The sequence below is a fragment of the Oenanthe melanoleuca genome, chromosome 24 (assembly GCF_029582105.1).
Source record: "Oenanthe melanoleuca isolate GR-GAL-2019-014 chromosome 24, OMel1.0, whole genome shotgun sequence".
Lineage (NCBI taxonomy): Eukaryota > Metazoa > Chordata > Aves > Passeriformes > Muscicapidae > Oenanthe > Oenanthe melanoleuca.
Window position 1 is genome coordinate 3,525,369 of NC_079357.1, and position 17,977 is coordinate 3,543,345.

Genomic DNA, 17,977 nt, shown 5'->3' on the forward strand with positions numbered 1-17,977 from the left:
GTACTGCCCTGAAATTCCTCTCTGCAGCCTCAAGTTGTGTTCTTTAGCTGCTTTCTTCTGTCTCAGGTTTCAGAAATGAAGGATTCAGGATCTTTCTCCTCCTCTGCAGTCATCCCTCTAGTGGCTTTTATTCTTAAAGCTGAAAAATATTGTAGTGTGCATTCTTCTCCACTTTATCTGAAACTGGAGGTTATTTTTTATAGGATATTGCATGAGATACCCCACAGATCCAAATGAGAACAGAAGGTTTGGTTTCTCCAGAGTTTCCATGGATGATCCCTCAGGCAGTGCCAGCCCAGGGACTCCAGGCTGTTGGGCTGCATGGAAAGATTTACCTTGATGGACTGGAAAGACTTCAGTTCCAACAGGTCTAAAGGCTTTTATCTGACCCTGATTTGGGGAGTCTGCATGTTCAGAATTATGCTGAGTGTAAATCTTGTCTTGTTCGAGTGTTGGGCTGTAGTGTGATGGGAATTATTTCAGGCCATGAGATAACTCAGAACTTCCTTGTCTCTAAGTACAGAACTGATCAGGCCACAATATTTCCACCCAAGGCAGTGACATCCTGCTGCCTTCTCACCGTGGCTGCAAGTTCCTGGCAGTGAAGGTGAAAATTAGGAAATGGCTTTCCTGTGAATCCACCAGAACATGAGAAGGGGGATTTCTCTCTGAGGTGTGCCATGAGTCCCAGAGCTCTGTTACCAGCTTTGCAGAGTGACTGAGCCCTTCCCTGGCTGGGAGCAGGGATTGCACCACCTCAGGCAAACGAAGGCTGAGTTCAGACAGGCAGGACAGTGAGGGGAGGGAAAGGGCCAAAAGCCAGTGTAAGAGCAGGATTTTTATTTCTAATATTGCTCAAGAGAGCAGCAGTTAGAGTCTGAATCACCCCAGTTTCTCTACATTCCTGCTGCTGCCCCTCATTCTCCCAACACAAATACCCTTCCTATTCCCAAGTCTCTCTGGGGAATTCTTTTGCTCCTTTTGATGGAGGGGTGTTTTTCTCTACTCTCCAGTTCCAAGTAGCCAAGGGTTCTGTGCTGCTGGTTCACTTTTTTCTTCCTCCCAGCACCCTAAACTCCATGTGGCTGCTCAGGACAGAGGCTGCAGCCACAGCTCAGAAATGGCTCTGTGCTCTGGCCGTGGAACTACAGCTCCCAGCATGCCCACACAGAGAAATGCATGATTTTTTTTTTTTTCTGGAAATGAAGCCTCATGTGACTTCCCAGCTGCTGCAGCACAGAGGGAGTCCCTGCTGAGGTTTTTTCCCAGGGAAATGGAGGTGTGCCCTAGCTGGCAGATGCTGTGATGGCATCTGAGCTGCTGCTCACTGCTGACTTCGGGAAGGACTCGGGACTGTGCCCTCCTGCCACATTTTCCTGGGGATCTGTCACCTGTAACCGAGGTGCTTACCAATTCAACTCTCTCCTCCTTACAGTCTGACATTCTCTGTAGCAGTTGCTCCTCTCTCCCCGTAACATTTCCTCATTTGTTTCTAATTTCCCCTCCCACTGGTTCTGTCACTAACAGGTTTTGTTTTGCATGCATTTCACAGACCCACAGAGAGGGTTTTTGGTGCTTCCCTAACTCCTGCAGCCTTTTTGGTTTTTTACCATATGGGAGAATCTCAGTGTGGCTGAAGTGGTGCCTCGCAGGCAGCTCTGAATTCTCTGCCTGCAGGTCACGCACCTTTCCTGGCAAATTAATCTGTCTGAGCCTCCTCAGCCCTTTGTTTGCACTGTGTGGGCACTTGAGAAAGGGAAATTTTCAGTCCTTGGGAGTCTTTGAGAGGTGAGGCTGCTCTGGGGAATGTGAAGCCATACAGAGGATGCCCTGCTGGCTGTGAGTTGTGACTGTTTGAAGGGTAATACTCACAAAAAAACATGTTTTCTGATTTTTAACATATCCTTTTGGAGGCAGTTTTGAGCAAGAGCCCCGGGCTAACACAACCATGGCTGTGGCTATTTATAGAGCCTGGAATTCCTACCCAGAGCTCAGGCATTTCACAGTGGGCTGTTCCCTTCCGAACACTGCACTTCCTCAGGAGATGTTTCCTGTTTGCTTTCAAATTCAGGAGCTGCTGCAGACACAGGGAGCCTCTGCTGTAAAGAGGCTGAAATGTGGAAATCTGACTTTTTCTCAATTGCAAAATTATGATTCTTTAGCTCAGGATTTGCTGAAAGTCCTTCATGAAGCTGTTGTGGTTTTTTCTATTTTCTCCCTTCTCATGCTGCTGTGAACTTGGAGAAAATCACAGAAATAGAAATGTCAGTTAAGGGACATCAGTGGCTTCATGAAGGAAGGATTGGGGAGCAGATTGTCCACCATGTGTGGATTTGCTGTTTGTGAATATCTGTGTCTGCACTGGAGGTTGAAATAAGTGTTCAGAAGAGGAGCTTTATGTCCCTGATAAGGCTGTATTTAATGGAATCATGGAATGGTTTGGGATGGAAGGGACTTAAACCCATCCAGTGCCAGCCCTGCCATGGCAGGGACACTGTCCCAGGGTGCTCATGGCTCCAGCCTGGCCTTGGGCACTGCCAGGGATCCAGGGGCAGCCACAGCTGCTCTGGGCACCCTGTGCCAGTCTCCCCACCCTCCCAGGGAACAATTCCTTTCCAATTTCCCACCTAAACCTCCTCTCTTCCAGGGAATTTCTGTATTCTGAGTACAAAGGCGCAGTGTGGCAGCTTGGGTTTGTGCAGGCATGCATGAGCACATCCCAGCACAAACACATGGCAACCCCACATTCCCTGTGTGCCAGCAGTGCTCTGTGCTGAGGGCCCTTTCCAAGGCTGGGGTGGCTGCTGGAGATTGTTCCCTGCTCCCAGCTGCTGGAGCCTCTGCACAGCTGCAGGAGGGTGACACCTGTCCCACTTCCCTCCAGCACAGGCTGATGGCAGGGCTGTGAAACACTGAATATACTTAATATACTGAATCCCTTGGGTCTACCTGGGCTGTAAAATACTGAATATATTGAATACCCTGGGTCTGCCAGGGCTGTAAAATACTGAATATACTGAATATACTGAATCCCCTTGGGTCCTACCAGGGCTGTGAAATACTGAATATACTGAATATACTGAATCCCCTTGGGTCCTACCAGGGCTGTGAAATACTGAATATACTGAATATACTGAATCCCCTTGGGTCTACCTGGGCTGTAAAATACTGAATATACTGAATATACTGAATCCCCTTGGGTCCTACCAGGGCTGTGAAATACTGAATATACTGAATATACTGAATCCCCTTGGGTCTACCTGGGCTGTGAAATACTGAATATACTGAATATACTGAATCCCCTTGGGTCTACCTGGGCTGTAAAATACTGAATATACTGAATATACTGAATCCCCTTGGGTCCTACCAGGGCTGTGAAATACTGAATATACTGAATATACTGAATCCCCTTGGGTCTACCTGGGCTGAAAAATACTGAATATACTGAATCCCTTTGGGTCTGCTTGGGCTGTAAAATACTGAATATCCTAAATTCCTGTGGGTCTACCAGGACCGTAAAATATTGAATTTAGTAAACCCCCATGGGTCTGCCAGGCCTGTAAAATATTGAACGTACTGAATCCACTTGGGTCTGCTGGGGCTGGAAAATAGTGAATATACTGAATCCACTTGGGTCTGCCAGGGGTGTAAAATACTGAATATACTGAAACCCCTATGGGCCCCCAGGGCTGTAAAATATTGAATTTAGTAAACCCCGTGGGTCTGCCAGGGGTGCAAAATACTAAATGAATTAAATCCCTATGGGTCTGCCAGGACTGTAAAATATTGAATATACTAAATCCCTGTGGGTCTACCAGGACTGTAAAATATTTAATATACTGAATCCCCATGGGTCTGCTAGGGCTGTAAAATACTGAATTTAGCAAACCCCCATGGGTCTGAATATTAAACCTCTCTGGGTCTTCTCTCTGGGGGTGAGTGTGTGCCACTGCCTGTGCCCAGGGGAGTTGCAATGCTGTGGTTTTGCAGAGGCTGAGCTGCCCCTGGGTGTGTTTAAACCTCTCAGTGTGCTCAGACCCTGCCATAAATCCATCTGCAGCTCTCTGCAGCTCCTGCTGCGTGCTCTGACCACCGGGGGATGAATAAGCACTTTGAGGCAGGGATGCTCCTGGCTCTCTGAGCTCTTGCTTTGCCTCAGCCCTGCAGTGTTTTCCCTGCCTCCCTCCAGCCCAGCCCTGCCAGGGAGCTCTGGGGAGCTGTGAGCAGCCTTCCTGGGGCTGTTTCACTGCCTCCAGACTGATTTACTGGAGCAAAGTAGGCCAGGAGAGAAGCTGGGGGATGAATGAAGTCACGGTGCTGCGCCAATCCGGGCAGGGCCACGCAGCTACGGATGCCTCTTGCTGCTGGCACCGAGCGCACCTTCAGGGAGGCTTGGTGCCTCCAGCCCTGGCTGAGCGTGCAGCAAAGAGTTACTGGGTCAGGCCCAATCGTTTGTGAGGGCTGTGTGAGGTGAGTGTGCTCAGGGGGATGCAGCTGAGGAGCCTGCAGCACTCTGCACCTCTCAGTGTCCCCGTGCCTGCTCTCTGGTATGGCTGTTCTGCACCATCGCTGCTTCCCCCTCCTGCCTGTCCCCCCTCACTCTTCTCTTTCCTCCCCACGTGTCTGAGCACTGCTCCTGCACCTGTGCACTGCCCAGAACCCGCCTGCTTTCCTCCTTTCCTCCTGACTCCTGAAATGCCCACTGGGGATGGGTGGGGTGGGGTGAGGTGTGTGACTCTCCCTTCCCGCACAGTCAGAGAGGATGAGCAGCTGGCTGGAAGCTGGGCTGTTCTCCCTCTCCCTGGAATCCGGGCTGTTCCCCTGGAAGCTGGGATATTTCCCTGGTCCCTGCAAGCTGGGTTATTCCCTGCTCCCTGGGAGTTGGGTTGTTCTCCTCCCTGGAAGCTGAGTTGTTCTCCTGCTCACTGGAATCTGGGCTGTTCTGGTCATTGGGAGCTGGGTTATTTCCCTGCTTACTGGGAGTTATTTCCCTACTCACTGGAAGCTGGGCTCACATTAAGCTGGTTTGTTCCCTACTCACTTTAAGCTGGGCTGTTCTCCTCACTGGAAGCTGGGTTATTTCCCTTCTCACTGGAAGCTGGGTTATTTCCCTTCTCACTGGAAGCTGGGTTATTTCCCTGCTCTCTGGGAGCTGGGTTGTTCCCCTGCTCCCTGCAGGAGCTCAGCCTGGAAAGGAAGCTGGGAGCAGGAGGAGGAGGAGGAGGAGGAAGAGGAGCAGGGTCCTCCCTGTCCCTCAGCATCCTGCTGGACCCTTGGGTGGTGGCAGGGGGGAAGAATTGGGGGCATGGCAGTGACTCAGGTCTTGTGCCAGGCTCCAAACAAGTTCCTAACCCAGGGCCATCTGCTTGAGGTGCTTTTCCTGCCCTTCTGTGGGGGCAGAATCTTGGGACTAACCCCTGAGTGCCTTTCACTGTGCTCACCCTCCTGTCAAGTTGTTTGCCTGTTGTTCTTCATCCTCTTTTGACTTTCCCTCTCTCTCCCCTCCCTCCCCCGCTCCCTCCCTTCTCCCCATGCTCCTGTTCACTGCTAGGCCAAGCAGAAAGCATGGAGACGTCTGATATGGCGACAGCAAAGGTAGGATGGAAATGCTGCCGGCCTCACTGTGCGTAAGTGGTTTCACTTGGCACCTTCTTACTCTGCCTGTGACCTTTATACTGCCCCTTGCCCCCTCCCTGCTGCTGGGACAGCCAGTGCTGGGCTGAGATGGGTCTGACTCCTGGGAGGATGTCACAGCCATGAGGCTGGAGGGAATGCTGGAGTGCTGGGGATGGGAGGGAGCTGGGGGCTTGTGGTCCCTCCGTGGCTCCTGAGGGTGGGAGCAGGGATGCTGGCTGCTGAGTGAGGGAGTGACACTAGATGGTGCTTTAGGGGCAGCTTTCCACTCCCAGGGACGTTGTGTGAGGAGAAATTCTTCTGGCAGCCTTTTTCTTTTTTTTTTTTCTTTTTTTTTTTCCTTTTTTTTTTCCTTTTTTTTGGAAAGGATCTGGGGGGAGTGTCAAGTGCGAAAGTAATTCGAGCTTATGGCTGCATCCACCCTTTTCTGAGAGGCTGCTCTGTTGCCTGTGCCTTCCTTTCGCCGGGCTGTGGGCTCTGGTTTCCTGTGGGCTGGCAGCCTGGAAACCTGGGAGTGGAGCTGGGTGGACCCAGAGGTGGGAATGGCTGGGAGGGCTGGGAAGCACCAGGCTGGCAGCGCTGGGTGGATGAGCACGGTGACTTTAGAGCTCAGGTTTGATTTCCTGGCCACAAAAAGGACTCTGTGTCAGAGCAGGGTTGAAGTGCAGAGGATGTGTCTGCAGGACGTGTTTGAGGCTTTATGTCACAAAGTGATGGAGCTCAGCTTGGCTGGGGGGAGCCATGGATTGCAAAGATGGGCAAGGGCATTAATGGTTCTAAATCCCTGATTTGGAGGCTGTTCTGGCTGGATCCTCGAGCATGGCCACGTGCCCTGCAGTATTCCAGGGAGAAACTCATTCCTGGGTGTAGAATTCCATGGCTAAACCCCCCCACTCTTGAAGGGTTGTGTCTCATCTGGAATCCAAGCTGAGTTTTCCCTGTCATTGATTCCAGCTGTAATTCCATCCTTTGATTCCATCCTTTCCAATTCCACTTCCCTGGATAATACCGGGGAAGGTGTTGCCCTGGGACTGGGGTTGCTCCTTGATGCAAGTTTGGAGATTTTAAAGTGTTTATCAATAAATTGCATGATGTGCTTCTGGATAAATGTTGCTTTATAAAGGTGAATTCATTCTCACTATCATGTTTGCTGAAACCCCAACTGCTGCAAACCCTCTTCAAGCTGTAGGGCTTGAAAAAAAATCCCCTTGAGGATGCTGAAGGGTATGTGGCATTTCAGTTGGAGTTGTGGTGGCATTTTGGGGAACTCAGTTTTATCTCTGGGTTGAAAAACAGACGTTTCCCATGACAGAAACAACAGTCACTTGAAAATTGTTTTTCTTTGTACCTGTTTTTTATTTTAATTAAAGGGAAATGTGGCCTGCAATGTTAAAGCATCATCTTAGCGTGAATGTACTGAAAAAAAAAATCTAATTTGGAGAAATGGAAAACTGAGTTGAGTTTGAACATTCTAAAACAGATATGACTTGGGAATTAGTTATGTAGACATTCCTGGAATGTGCACAGGTTTATTTGAGTTAAACTTGGCGAGTGCTGAAGTTTAGTTCTCAATTCTTTATTTAAAAACCCAAAATTCTGTTTTCTTTGCTGACTTTGAGCCAGTTACCCCTGTAAGAAGTTTGGAGCATTAAAGGGATGTTAATTTTGCTTGATTTCTGCTGGGGTGAGTCTGGAAGAATTTCTGAGGAGGTTGAAGAGATTTGTTTCCTGCTGCTGGAATGCTCCAGAAGGGCTGGGATGTCAGGGTGCTCTGTCCCAGCTGCTCTCCATTGTGTCACCCTGTGCTTCCTTTCCTGCTGAGGCACCTTCCAGGCTGTCTCAAGAACTGGCATTTCCTGCCATGCCAAGAATGTCCTGTACAAAAAAAAAAAAAAAAAAAAAAAAAAAAGCACTTTTAATTCATCATTTATTCTCATCTTGGGGCTTTTCAGAACTGTTGGGGGCTTGGAGAGCTGCTTTGGGATAGGGACACGGGGCTGTGTCACCTCCTGCTGAAAGTGAAACCCCAGATTGTCCCGTCCCTGCTCCTTGCTCAGTTCTGAGGGAAAAGCAAATTCAGCTCCTGGAGAATGGGGGAAAAACTAAATCAATGTGGAGCTTCTTGAGAAAGCAGGGGTCACTCTGGGGTGAAATGAAGATTTTAAAATCAGTGAGCTCCTTCCACCCCTGCCACTGCCAGGTTCTGCTGCTCTGCCCTGCAAACACACACGTGGAAATTCTGCATTTTGGGGTGTTGTGAGAGGTGTTTAAGCTGATTTACCTGTTCCATCCTGAGGAAAATGTGTTCCTCTCCTGAGCTGTAAGGGGGTGATGAGTGAAGGCAGCCAAGGTGCCTTTTTACAGCATCACAGGGATTTTTAGAGATGATTTCCTTGGCTTTCAGCAGGCAGCACTTGCCTGGGATTGCTTGGAGAGATATCTGTGAGGAGAGAAGAACAAACCAGCTGTGTGTGGATAAAATAGTGCTAATATTAAACATTACTGCCTGACTTTTACTTTCTGTGGTTGCCTCTTTGCTTCCAGCTTCCCCACAGGCCCTGACTGGGATGGTGATAAAATCTTGTGCAAAAATTTGCTTTTTTTTCCTGCAGCCCCAAGCCCTAATTCCTGCCTGCCTGTCCCTTTGTGCAGATGTTCCTGCCTCTGCACAGCCCTGTTTCATCTGGACAGCACCACCCACTATTTCTTTCATCCAAGTAGGGGGCCAGGGAAAAAAAAACAAAAAAAAACCAGAAAAATTGTTTTTTTGTATTCCAAACCTGACTTCTAAAATTCATGAGGCCTTGACAGTATGTACGTACAGGTCAGGAAAAACATCCGGACTTTTTTCCAACCCTTCTTTTTTTATTTTGTTTTGTTGGTTTTTGGTGGTTTTTTTTTTTGTTTTTTTTTCTGCTGCTCCAGTTCTCCCAAGTTTTTCTTCAGTTTGAGAAAGTTCTGCCTGCTTTTGCCTTTGTTGCTGTTTTTAGTGTTTCTGTGTGTGCTGCTGCTTGACTTCCTCCTCCTGCCTGGTGCTAGAAGCCACCAGGAGCCCCAAGGGAGGTTTTATTAATGGAATTCTTGATCTGGACCAGGAATACTCAAAATGTTACTGGCACAAGGCCAGGATCCAAATTATCTTAATTCTTTTTGAAGTTTATGAGAATTTTTTCCTGGGAGAAAGAACAGGGATGAGGCAGGACAACACAACCACATGTACTTGTTTTATTATTATTTATTGTTTGTGCTGAGCAAATGGTGCATCTAATTAAAAAATGAGATTCCCTCCCCCAAACAATCCAAATGGCATTCCAATAAAATCGCAGATTTTATGGCTGGGAGGGGAAAATGAACCTCTGGTCTAACATCCTGTATGAAGGATGAGAACGGTGAAAATGTGTATTTATGGCTCTGTGAGGGCACCTGCACACATTTCTGAGCTGCTCTTCAGCTCAGCTATTATGTTTGTTTTCACAAAACATCAAAACAAACTCTAAGGATACCCAGTATTTACCCTTTTATGCCTATTTTTATTATTTTGTACAGAAAAAGAATTTTTATCAAAATACTTGGGAAAACTCTTTTAAGTGCAAAACAAGATCATGAAAGATATTTGCCACTTAAATTGACATTTATACAGATGAGGACAATACATCAATGATGCTTTTTACAACCATTTTCTGAATTACAACCTGCAGTTGCACAGAGCAGTGAGAAGCCAGGGATTTATAGGATTTCCCTTTCCAAAACAGAGGCCAGAAATGGCTTTGGACCCCTCCAGCCACAGCTCTGACTGTTTTTTTTTTCCTTTTTCCCCTTTAGTGGGATGGAGTAGGTAGATAATTAATCTGGAATTCATCTTGCATGTGACTGACAGGTATTTTTAGCTCTGAGGAGGTGGCTGTGCATAGCCCATCTCTCCTGATACCCACAGCTGCTTTTGGGTTGCCTTATTGCAATTTTAATACGTTTTTTTGTTCTTTTTCCCTACTGGAATAGTTAAGTGCAGAGGATGGGGGAGGAAATGAAGTTATCCATACAGTTGGCACAGCTGGATCAGCCAGAATCTGGGATTGGGCTTTGGGATCTGGGGTTGGGCTGGGAATCTGGGGTTGGAATTGGGAATCTGGGGTTAGGATTGGGAATACCTGAGTGGGAGTGACCCACAGCCCCTCCAGGCTCCTGCTGGGAGGATTTTGGACAGCACATCCAGAAATGGCCAGCCAGACATTTAAATACCTTCCCAGCCATCTCTTCCTTTGATAATTTCCCCACCCCTCATGTCATTTGGATGAAAAAAAAAAAAAAAAGAAAAAGTGCATGACTGCTTATCTCTTAATACCTTTCTTGCCTGAGCTTTGATTTCCAAACATGTGACTCTGCAGCATTAGTCTGTCCTAGATTTGCCAAGCTTGCAGGTCTCCTGACCCATTTTGCAGCATTTGGGATTTGCCTCCCTCCTTGACAACCTGCAGGCCACAGCTGCAAAGCTGCTCCTGGAGAAAAGCCCAGCCCAAAGCCTGGCCTAAGCTGGTGTGGGTGGGACCTACAAAGGGCTGAGTCTGGGATTATGTGAGGTGAGATTTGAAGGTGTTTTTTCCATGCTGTTTGTTGTGAGGAAACCTGACTTTAAGTGACTGCTTTTTGTCTAGAATTAAACAGAAAATCCATTGCAAGGTTGTTGGAGCAAATTCCCAAAGCAGGGATTTGGGATCTCCCCTCCTGCCCTGGGGCTCTCCTGCAGACTCCCAATTTCAGTGTCACTTCCCCAGTTTCTCAAACTTCAGCCCATGATGCTGTTTCATTTCACCTGTCCTGGAATGGTCCAAGCCCTCCAAAAGTGACTTTCTGCTGAGTTCAGAACTGGAACTTCTTCAGGGTTTGGGAAAATCAGAAAAAAAAATCTCTTTGTTGTTATTAGGCACAGTAGGAAAGCAAAGAAGCCCATTTGTTACTTACCAAAGAGGGTGTGGGCAGCAGAATCCCAGTGTTTCCCTGGAAAATTGTCTCTGAAAGCTTTGCAGACCAGGACAGAGCTGTGGAACTGCCCCAAGCACTCCCTGAACAAAGGTGGTGATTTTACAAATTAAGGTTTTTGTATCAGTCCACTCATAATTATCTGCAGCCATGGGGATGGGGGTGTGAGTGAAAAAAAAACAAACAAAAAACAGACAAAATGCCATTTAGAGGCCTTCAAGAGAGTATAATCTTGATTTACACAGAGTGCCTGCTCTCTTTCCTCTACCTAAAACTGAGGAATTCCTGCAGGATTTATAATCTAGACTGCTGCTATCCCAGGACCAAACCTTTCAGAACTCTCTGTGGAATAAAAGTGTGGGTGTCCATCCCTGGACACTCCCAGGCTTCACTTTTTGAAGCACTTTATGAAGAAATAATGACATTATAAATGATTTGAAATCCACTGCTGCCTACCAACCTGCAGAAGCAGCAGCCTGTGCTGGGATCCTGGGAGGTGAATAGAAGAATTCCAGGGAAAAGCAGCGTGTATTGCAGGAAATGAGGCTGCTAATGCAATAATTGGCTTTTTTCCCTTGAGGCCTTGCCCTGTGGGTGTGAGGTGCAGGGGCTCTCTGCTGCTGCTGGGGAGGCAGAGCTCTGGTTCTGCTCTGATAAGAGAAGGGGCAACAACGGCTCTGCTGTTCCCCCAGTGCCAGAGCTGACAGATAAGATCCCACTCCCTCAGCTCAGAGCAGGCACTTGGTCCCTGCATCACTGAAGATTTTTACTTCCATTAGGAAATTTTGTTTTCCATTAGGAAATTTGGGTTTTCATTCAGGAAATTCTATTTTCCATTAGGAAATTCTATTTTCCATTAGTTTTCACAGTCCTCAGGTGAGCCTGGGGGATCTGACTCTGTTCCCTTCAGGAAGCTGCAGAGGGGATCTTTGTCAGGAGCTGTGGTGATAGAACAAGGAGAAATGGGTACAAATTGAAAGAGGGGAAATTCAGGTTACACATCCCAGCTGCTGGAGCATCACCAGGGATGGAGTTCTCTTTTTTGGTCTGAACAATCAGCTCATCCCTGCTCTGAGATAGTCAGGGAATTGGAGTGGTTTGGAAAATCCCCCCACAAGCATCAACCACCAAACATTGCAGCTCTGGAAGAGGGAGGAGAGAACTGGGGCTCCTTCTGCCTCCTCCTCCAGCTCCCCTACATGAACAGGAGCTGGTGCTGGAAGAGAAAAGCAGAGAAACCTCTTGCTGCACAAAAAGGCCAAGGGAACACAACCCACGTGTATGAGGAGCCTTCAAAGCTCCCACCTGTTCTTGCTGGCCCCAGAAACTGATTTCACAAGTGGTAAAGCATGGCCAGGACTGAGGGGAATCTGCAGGAGAGATGGAGAGGGGTTTTGATGAGAGCTTGGAGTGACAGGGCAAGGAGAGACTGGGCAGGGAGTAGGGTTAGACTGGATAAAGGAAATATTTACTGTGAGGGGTATGGAGTGACAGGGCAAAGGGGAATGGCTTCACACTGACAGACAGTAGGGTTAGGCTGGATTACAGGAAATATTCTTTACTGTGAGGGGTATGGAGTGACAGGGCAAAGGGGAATGGCTTCACACTGACAGACAGCAGGGTTAGGTTGGTTTATAGGAAATATTCTTTACTGTGAGGGATATGGAGTGACAGGGCAAGGGGGGATGCCTTCATGCTGACAGAGAGTAGGGTTAGATGAGATAATAGGAAATATTCTTTACTGTGAGTGGGGCACAGAGAAGCTGTGGATGCCCCATTCCTGGAAGTGTTCCAGGCTGGACAAAAGGGTCTGGCAGGCTCTGTCCTTGCCCATTGAACAGGGGGCTGGGACAAGGAAACCCTTGCTGTCCATCCGTGGGCAGGCCGGGGCCGGGGGAGCGGGGTCAGTGGAGTGGGGTTGGCGGAGAGGAACGGGGCTGGCGGAGCGGGGTCAGTGCAGCGGAGCGGGGCTGGAGAAGTGGGGCTAGTGGAGCCGGGCCAGGGGAGCGGAGCGGGGCTGGTGGAGTGGGGCTGGCGGAACGGAGTGGGATCGGGAAAACGGAGCGGGACCGGGAAAACGGAGCGGGGCTGGTGAAGCGGGGTCAGTGGAGCGGGGCCGGGGGCGCAGAGTGGGGCTGGAGAAGGGGCTGGCGGAGCGGAGTGGGGCTGTCGGAGCTGTGACGGCGCCGGGGGAGCGGAGCGGAGTGGGGCTGGCGGTGGGGGCCGTCGGAGCTGTGACGGCGCCGTGGCGCTGCCGCGGCGAGCGGCGCGGGTGTCATGGCATGCTGCGGTCCCGCCGCTGCTGCACATGCTCAGCAGAGAGCGGGCCGGCTCAGCCCCAGCCCCCGGCGCTGCTGCTGCTGCTGCGGGGAGCCCTGCGCGCCTCGCCGCGGCTCCGGGGGCGCGGGGCGCGGCCGTGCCCCGGCGCGGGGGGCTCGGCGCATGGGGCTCGCAGCTCCCCGCGGGACGCTCGCCGGCCGCGGCTGCTCCACTATGTGCTGGGACCTCTGGAGCTGTCAGCGGGCAGACAAGGACACGGGCAGCGGATTATCGTGGCTGTACTAATGAAAGGGTTCAAGCTCGCCTGGTAAGCGCGCGGAGCGGGGAAGGGGCGGAGGGGGATGCTGCGACCCTCTCCCTGAAATGTAGGGAAAAAAGGGATGTGCTTCTCCAGGCCGCCGCTGCGGCACAGCTGGGGGGATCTGGGTGCGGGATGCGGCGGAGAGGGAGGCACCGGGAGAGGCTCCGGCGGTGGATGCAGCGCTGGGCCGCTCTGTCCGGGCAGCTCCGCATCCGCTCTGCGATGCGCTGAGCCTCCCTTCCTCCCTGCGATGCCCTGAGCTTCTCCATCCCTGCGATGCCCTGAGCCTTCCTCCCTCCCTGCGATGCCCTGAGCATCCCTCCCTGTGCTCCGGCTGCATCTCCCTGCCTCTCATCTCCCTGCCTCTCATCTCCCAGCCCCGCATCTGCCAGCCCCGCATCTCCCTGCCCCTCATCTCCCTGCCCCTCATCTCCCAACCCCGCATCTCCCAGCCCCGCATCTCCCAGCCCCGCATCTCCCAGCCCCGCATCTCCCTGCCCCTCATCTTCCTGCCCCTCACCTCCCAGCCCCTCATCTCCCAGCCCCTCATCTCCCTGCCCCTCATCTTCCTGCCCCTCATCTCCCAGCCCCGCATCTCCCTGCCCCTCATCTCCCAGCCCCTCATCTCCCAGCCCCACATCTCCCTGCCCCGCATCTCCCTGCCCCTCATCTCCCAGCCCCTCATCTCCCAGCCCCTCATCTCCCTGCCCCTCATCTCCCTGCCCCTCATCTCCCAGCCCCACATCTCCCTGCCCCTCATCTCCCAGCCCCTCATCTCCCTGCCCTGCATCTCCCTGCCCCTCATCTTCCTGCCCCTCATCTCCCAGCCCCGCATCTCCCAGCCCCGCATCTCCCTGCCCCTCATCTCCCAGCCCCGCATCTCCCTGCCCTGCTCCTCTCCGGGTTGTGCACAATCCGCATCCCCCGGGCTCGGCGGCTGCTCGCTCACACAGGAAAATAAGCACAGGAAAATAAGTTTTTGCCGAAGAAAGGTGGGGAGATAAAACACAAAAAAGTGTTTTGGATGCTGCGTGCGTGGAATGGCTCCTGCTCGGCTTGTGCTTTAAATAGCGGCTTTTGGGGATGCTCCTGGCTGGCGTGGTGCTGTAAGAACACAGCAGAGTTCCGGGGAACCGAGAGCTGCCAGCGAGGTACCGAGGCTTGTTAATTCTTTCATCGTTCCTGGGTGTTTTGGGGGGAAACTCAGGAGATTTGGCTAAGTGGGCAGTGAAAGAAAACATTGTGTGGGAGAAAGGCAATTGACAAAGCTCTCTGTGTGTATGAAATGTTCACACGTAGATGTTTTGTTGGTCAAGTTTGTATTTTATAGGGGTAGGTAAATATATGTGTAATAGAGAATGTAATAGAGAATATATTTCTATATATAAAATATAATATAAACTTGACAACAAAAGGCTTATGTAGAGTCCTGAGTATATCAAAACTATTTTGAATTTCCAATAAGTCAAAACCACTTAGTTGGAATAAATAGCCTTTGAATTATGATGATGAAATTGATTTAACTAGAACTTTATCAGATGGGAACAGTTCCAGAGTTAACAGTGGAATGTGACTTCATAATTCGGGTTGAATTGGATGACAAGGGCAAGGGGAAGGCCTGTTTCTTTTCCTTAATCCTTTTTTTTTCTGGCATGAAAAAGGAAGTAATCCTAGAAATAACAGCCTCCCTCTCAAGTGCACTGGTTTGCATCAGGATGAATGTGGTGCTTTGAGATCCTCGCCTGTAAAGTGTGAGAAAACAGCAAAGTTATTTTGCATTTGTTATTTTACTTATTGTTGCTATCTTAATTTTAACTTCTTTTTTTTTTTTTTTTAATTTTTTTTTTTCTGTGTAAAAAATAGAAGCACTACAGTATAGCACTAGGAAGCATCATGTACTGGGCCCCAGGGGACAGACCCAAGCCAGGGATGACTCAATAGGTCATCTCTTTTTCTAATTTCTCTAATTCTGTCTTTTATTTAATTACATTGAGAGCCTTTGAATTTTCCCTGTGTATACATGGCTCTGTCTCACACAGGCTGTACAAATGATACGGATATTAGCATTTGGAAATATTACACGATTTTTATTTTTTTTAAGTGGAAAAAAAAAGCCTCTCTTGCAGCGATTTGCTGCCTTCTGTGCTGTGCAGTTGGGCCGAGGAGTTGCATAATAGCTCAGTGTAGTACCAGGAGAGCAAAGCATGTGCTGGAAATGCTGGGAACGCTGGGATGGAGTGGATCTGCAGTGGCACAGCCCCCACTGCACCTCCCCACAAACCTGCTCCCCGTGGAACTGGGGGGTTCTGCCGTTCCCAGTTCAACCCAGCCTGTGACAGCTCAGGCTGGAGCGTCCCGCGGGTGGTGCGGGCTGGGAGCTGGCGGGGAGGCTGCTGGAGGATTCCTGGGGGCATAAGCAGATTACAGGGCTGGAGGAAGTGCTGGCTGCTCTTCAGTAGGTGACGCTCTTCCCTCTGCCTTCCCCGGGCTCCAGGCAGGGCCCTGGAGGCTCTGGGCAGTCCCGGGCCCCTTTGTTCTCCAGAAAGATCCCCATCAGTTCTCCTGTAGTCACTTAACAAGCATTACCCAAGCCCTGCTTCATTCAGCATCCCCCTTCATCCACATCCCAAAATTAAATATTCTGATTGCTTCCCTTATTTAATTATACAGCATTCTGGATTCTGCAGCTGTCATGCTCTTCCCCCTAGGATATTTACAGGCAGTTTTGTTTATTTGGTTGTGCTGCAGCATCCATGCACAGGAGGATGAGTTCAGGATGTTATTTCAGGTCCTGCTTTTCCCAAATCTGTGTGTTTGTCCCTGCTGGGTTGATTGGAAGAGCACAGATTTAAGGATAGAATGAATGCAGGGCTCTCTGAACTTGCTTGGGGTATTTAATGTGGGCTGGACAGCCTTGATGCAAAAAGGGTTTATGGGGTTAGTATTTCTATAAAGATAAAACATCCAGTGCATGGGATGCAAATGAATCCTCTGGTGCTTGGTGCAGGCACTGCTGGGGTTAACCCAGATTTCCTCCCGGAGCCGTGCTCAGACAGACACGATTGCTGCCTGTACCAGGGAGGGACAGGAAGCTGCCAGCAGAGCAGCCTGCTCTGACCATCAGGAACAGGACTTGCTTTTTCCCAGTTCTCAGTCCCCACATCCATCCCATGCTGTCTGATCACACCAAATCCCACTGTGTGTGACATCAGGGCACCTCTGGCCACCTCTGGCCTGTCCTGGCCCAGGCATGGCTGCCCCTCACACCATGCCCTGCACTTCTTGCAGCACCCACTCATCCTGCCCAAACTGATCTCATCCCCATGTGGCCTCAGCCCTGGGGCTCTGCAGCAGGCAGGGGACAGCCAGAGGGGCTGGGTGACATCAGAGTGTGGCAGTGGCATGATGCAAGTCCTGCTGTGCCGTCACTGCTCCAGCACACATCCTGCTGGCAGGAATGATGCTGCAGCCCCGAGGACACTGCTAGCACATGACAGCAGCGATTTTCCTCATCAAGGTCTGGTGTCTGGGGCTAATCAGTCATTTCTGTGTTTTAATGCTGTTTGCATCTCTATATTGTGACCTGGCATTGTGAGAGAGAGCTTTTGCCTCCAGGCTGACATCACTGTTATCTCACAGCTCCTCAGGGACTGCAATCAGCCAGGCCTGGAGCTTTAAATGTCAGAAAGCCAAAAACCATTGCAGCCTTTCCCTCCCTTCCATCTCGGGCTGTGCTGCTTGACCTGCTCTTCCTTCTTAGGAGTTTTGGGGAGTTCATCATCCAGCAGGGATGGAAAGTAATTTAGATCTTTGATGAAAAATGAGAATCTAATGCCAGAAGAGCATTGCAGGGACAAAAGCAAGCTGGTAGCTGAACTTGATGTCCCATAAATGGGATACTGCATAAAACTCTTCTTGTCTGCTTTTCCTTTCTTTGTGGTTCCTTCTGCATTGCTTGTGCTGCTGTTTTGGTTGGAATAGTTCTGAGCTGCAGAACCTGTGATCTGGAACCTACAGAGAAAAAAGGGGCCAAAGGCTCCACTAAAAATAAATCTGTAATTCATTTTTCTGCTAGTGCCTGTGGGTGAGAAAAAAAAAACCAACCCAACAACCTCTCAATGTTCCAACACCCTACTTATCTGAGGGAAGGATCTATTATGTAGTTGTGGGGGTGGGATGGGAACTAGGTAGGGTTACAGAACAGCAGAGCTAAAATTAGAAATTGTTTGATGTCAGGGAGCAGTGAAGATTGACTCGAGGCAGTTTCAGTTCTGCATTCTGGAGGCTGTGGCTGCAGGGGCACTTTGTGCCTCCACCAGGCTGCCCCCTGCCCTTCCCTGGCTCTGGAAATCCGTGTCTCAGGGAGTGCAGAAGGGGAGGGAGGGGTTCCTGAGCTGTCACTCTCATCCCACCCAGCTCTGCTCTTCCATCCTTGCAGTTCCTTGAGATGTAAAATGACAGGTTGGTGAGACAGGGATGGAAGAGATGGTTCTGTCCTCACCTCCAGGCAGGAGTCCTGCTGTGACACACAGGGGTGACAAACGTGGGTGTTTGGGATTTGTGGCTCCTTGATTACCCAGGGAAATGATGAAGCTGCTTAAATCACTTTCAGTTTCTTACTGAGGCTGCAGAGCCTTAAAGAACTGCTATGTGCAGCAACAGTGAACTTCACCCTGTGGCACTGCAAATTATCCCAAATGAAAGTGGATTTCCAAATCAATTCTTCCTCAGTTTTTGGAGAAACTTGGCAAAATAAGTTCTGTTAAAGTTACATAATTGTGCTGC

The 17,977-nt window shown here is 49.9% G+C and overlaps 1 protein-coding gene across 6 annotated transcripts in view; it reads left to right on the top strand.

Moving 5' to 3' along the window:
- The window catches only part of GRAMD1B (GRAM domain containing 1B), a 98,556-nt gene that overhangs the window by 19,019 nt on the left and 61,560 nt on the right, over nucleotides 1-17,977 (top strand). Inside the window, exon 1 of one of the 6 annotated variants that reach the window (XM_056509530.1) lies at nucleotides 1,262-1,402. The exons of 4 other annotated variants lie outside the window; for them this stretch is intronic. Coding sequence is in view for 1 of the 2 variants with exons in the window: in XM_056509528.1 (XP_056365503.1) it covers nucleotides 13,176-13,198 (23 nt within the window). In the remaining variant the exon portion in view is untranslated. Of the gene's footprint in view, nucleotides 1-1,261; nucleotides 1,403-12,977; nucleotides 13,199-17,977 lie in introns of those variants that run through there. One more of the 6 variants, XM_056509528.1, reaches the window with a different exon arrangement.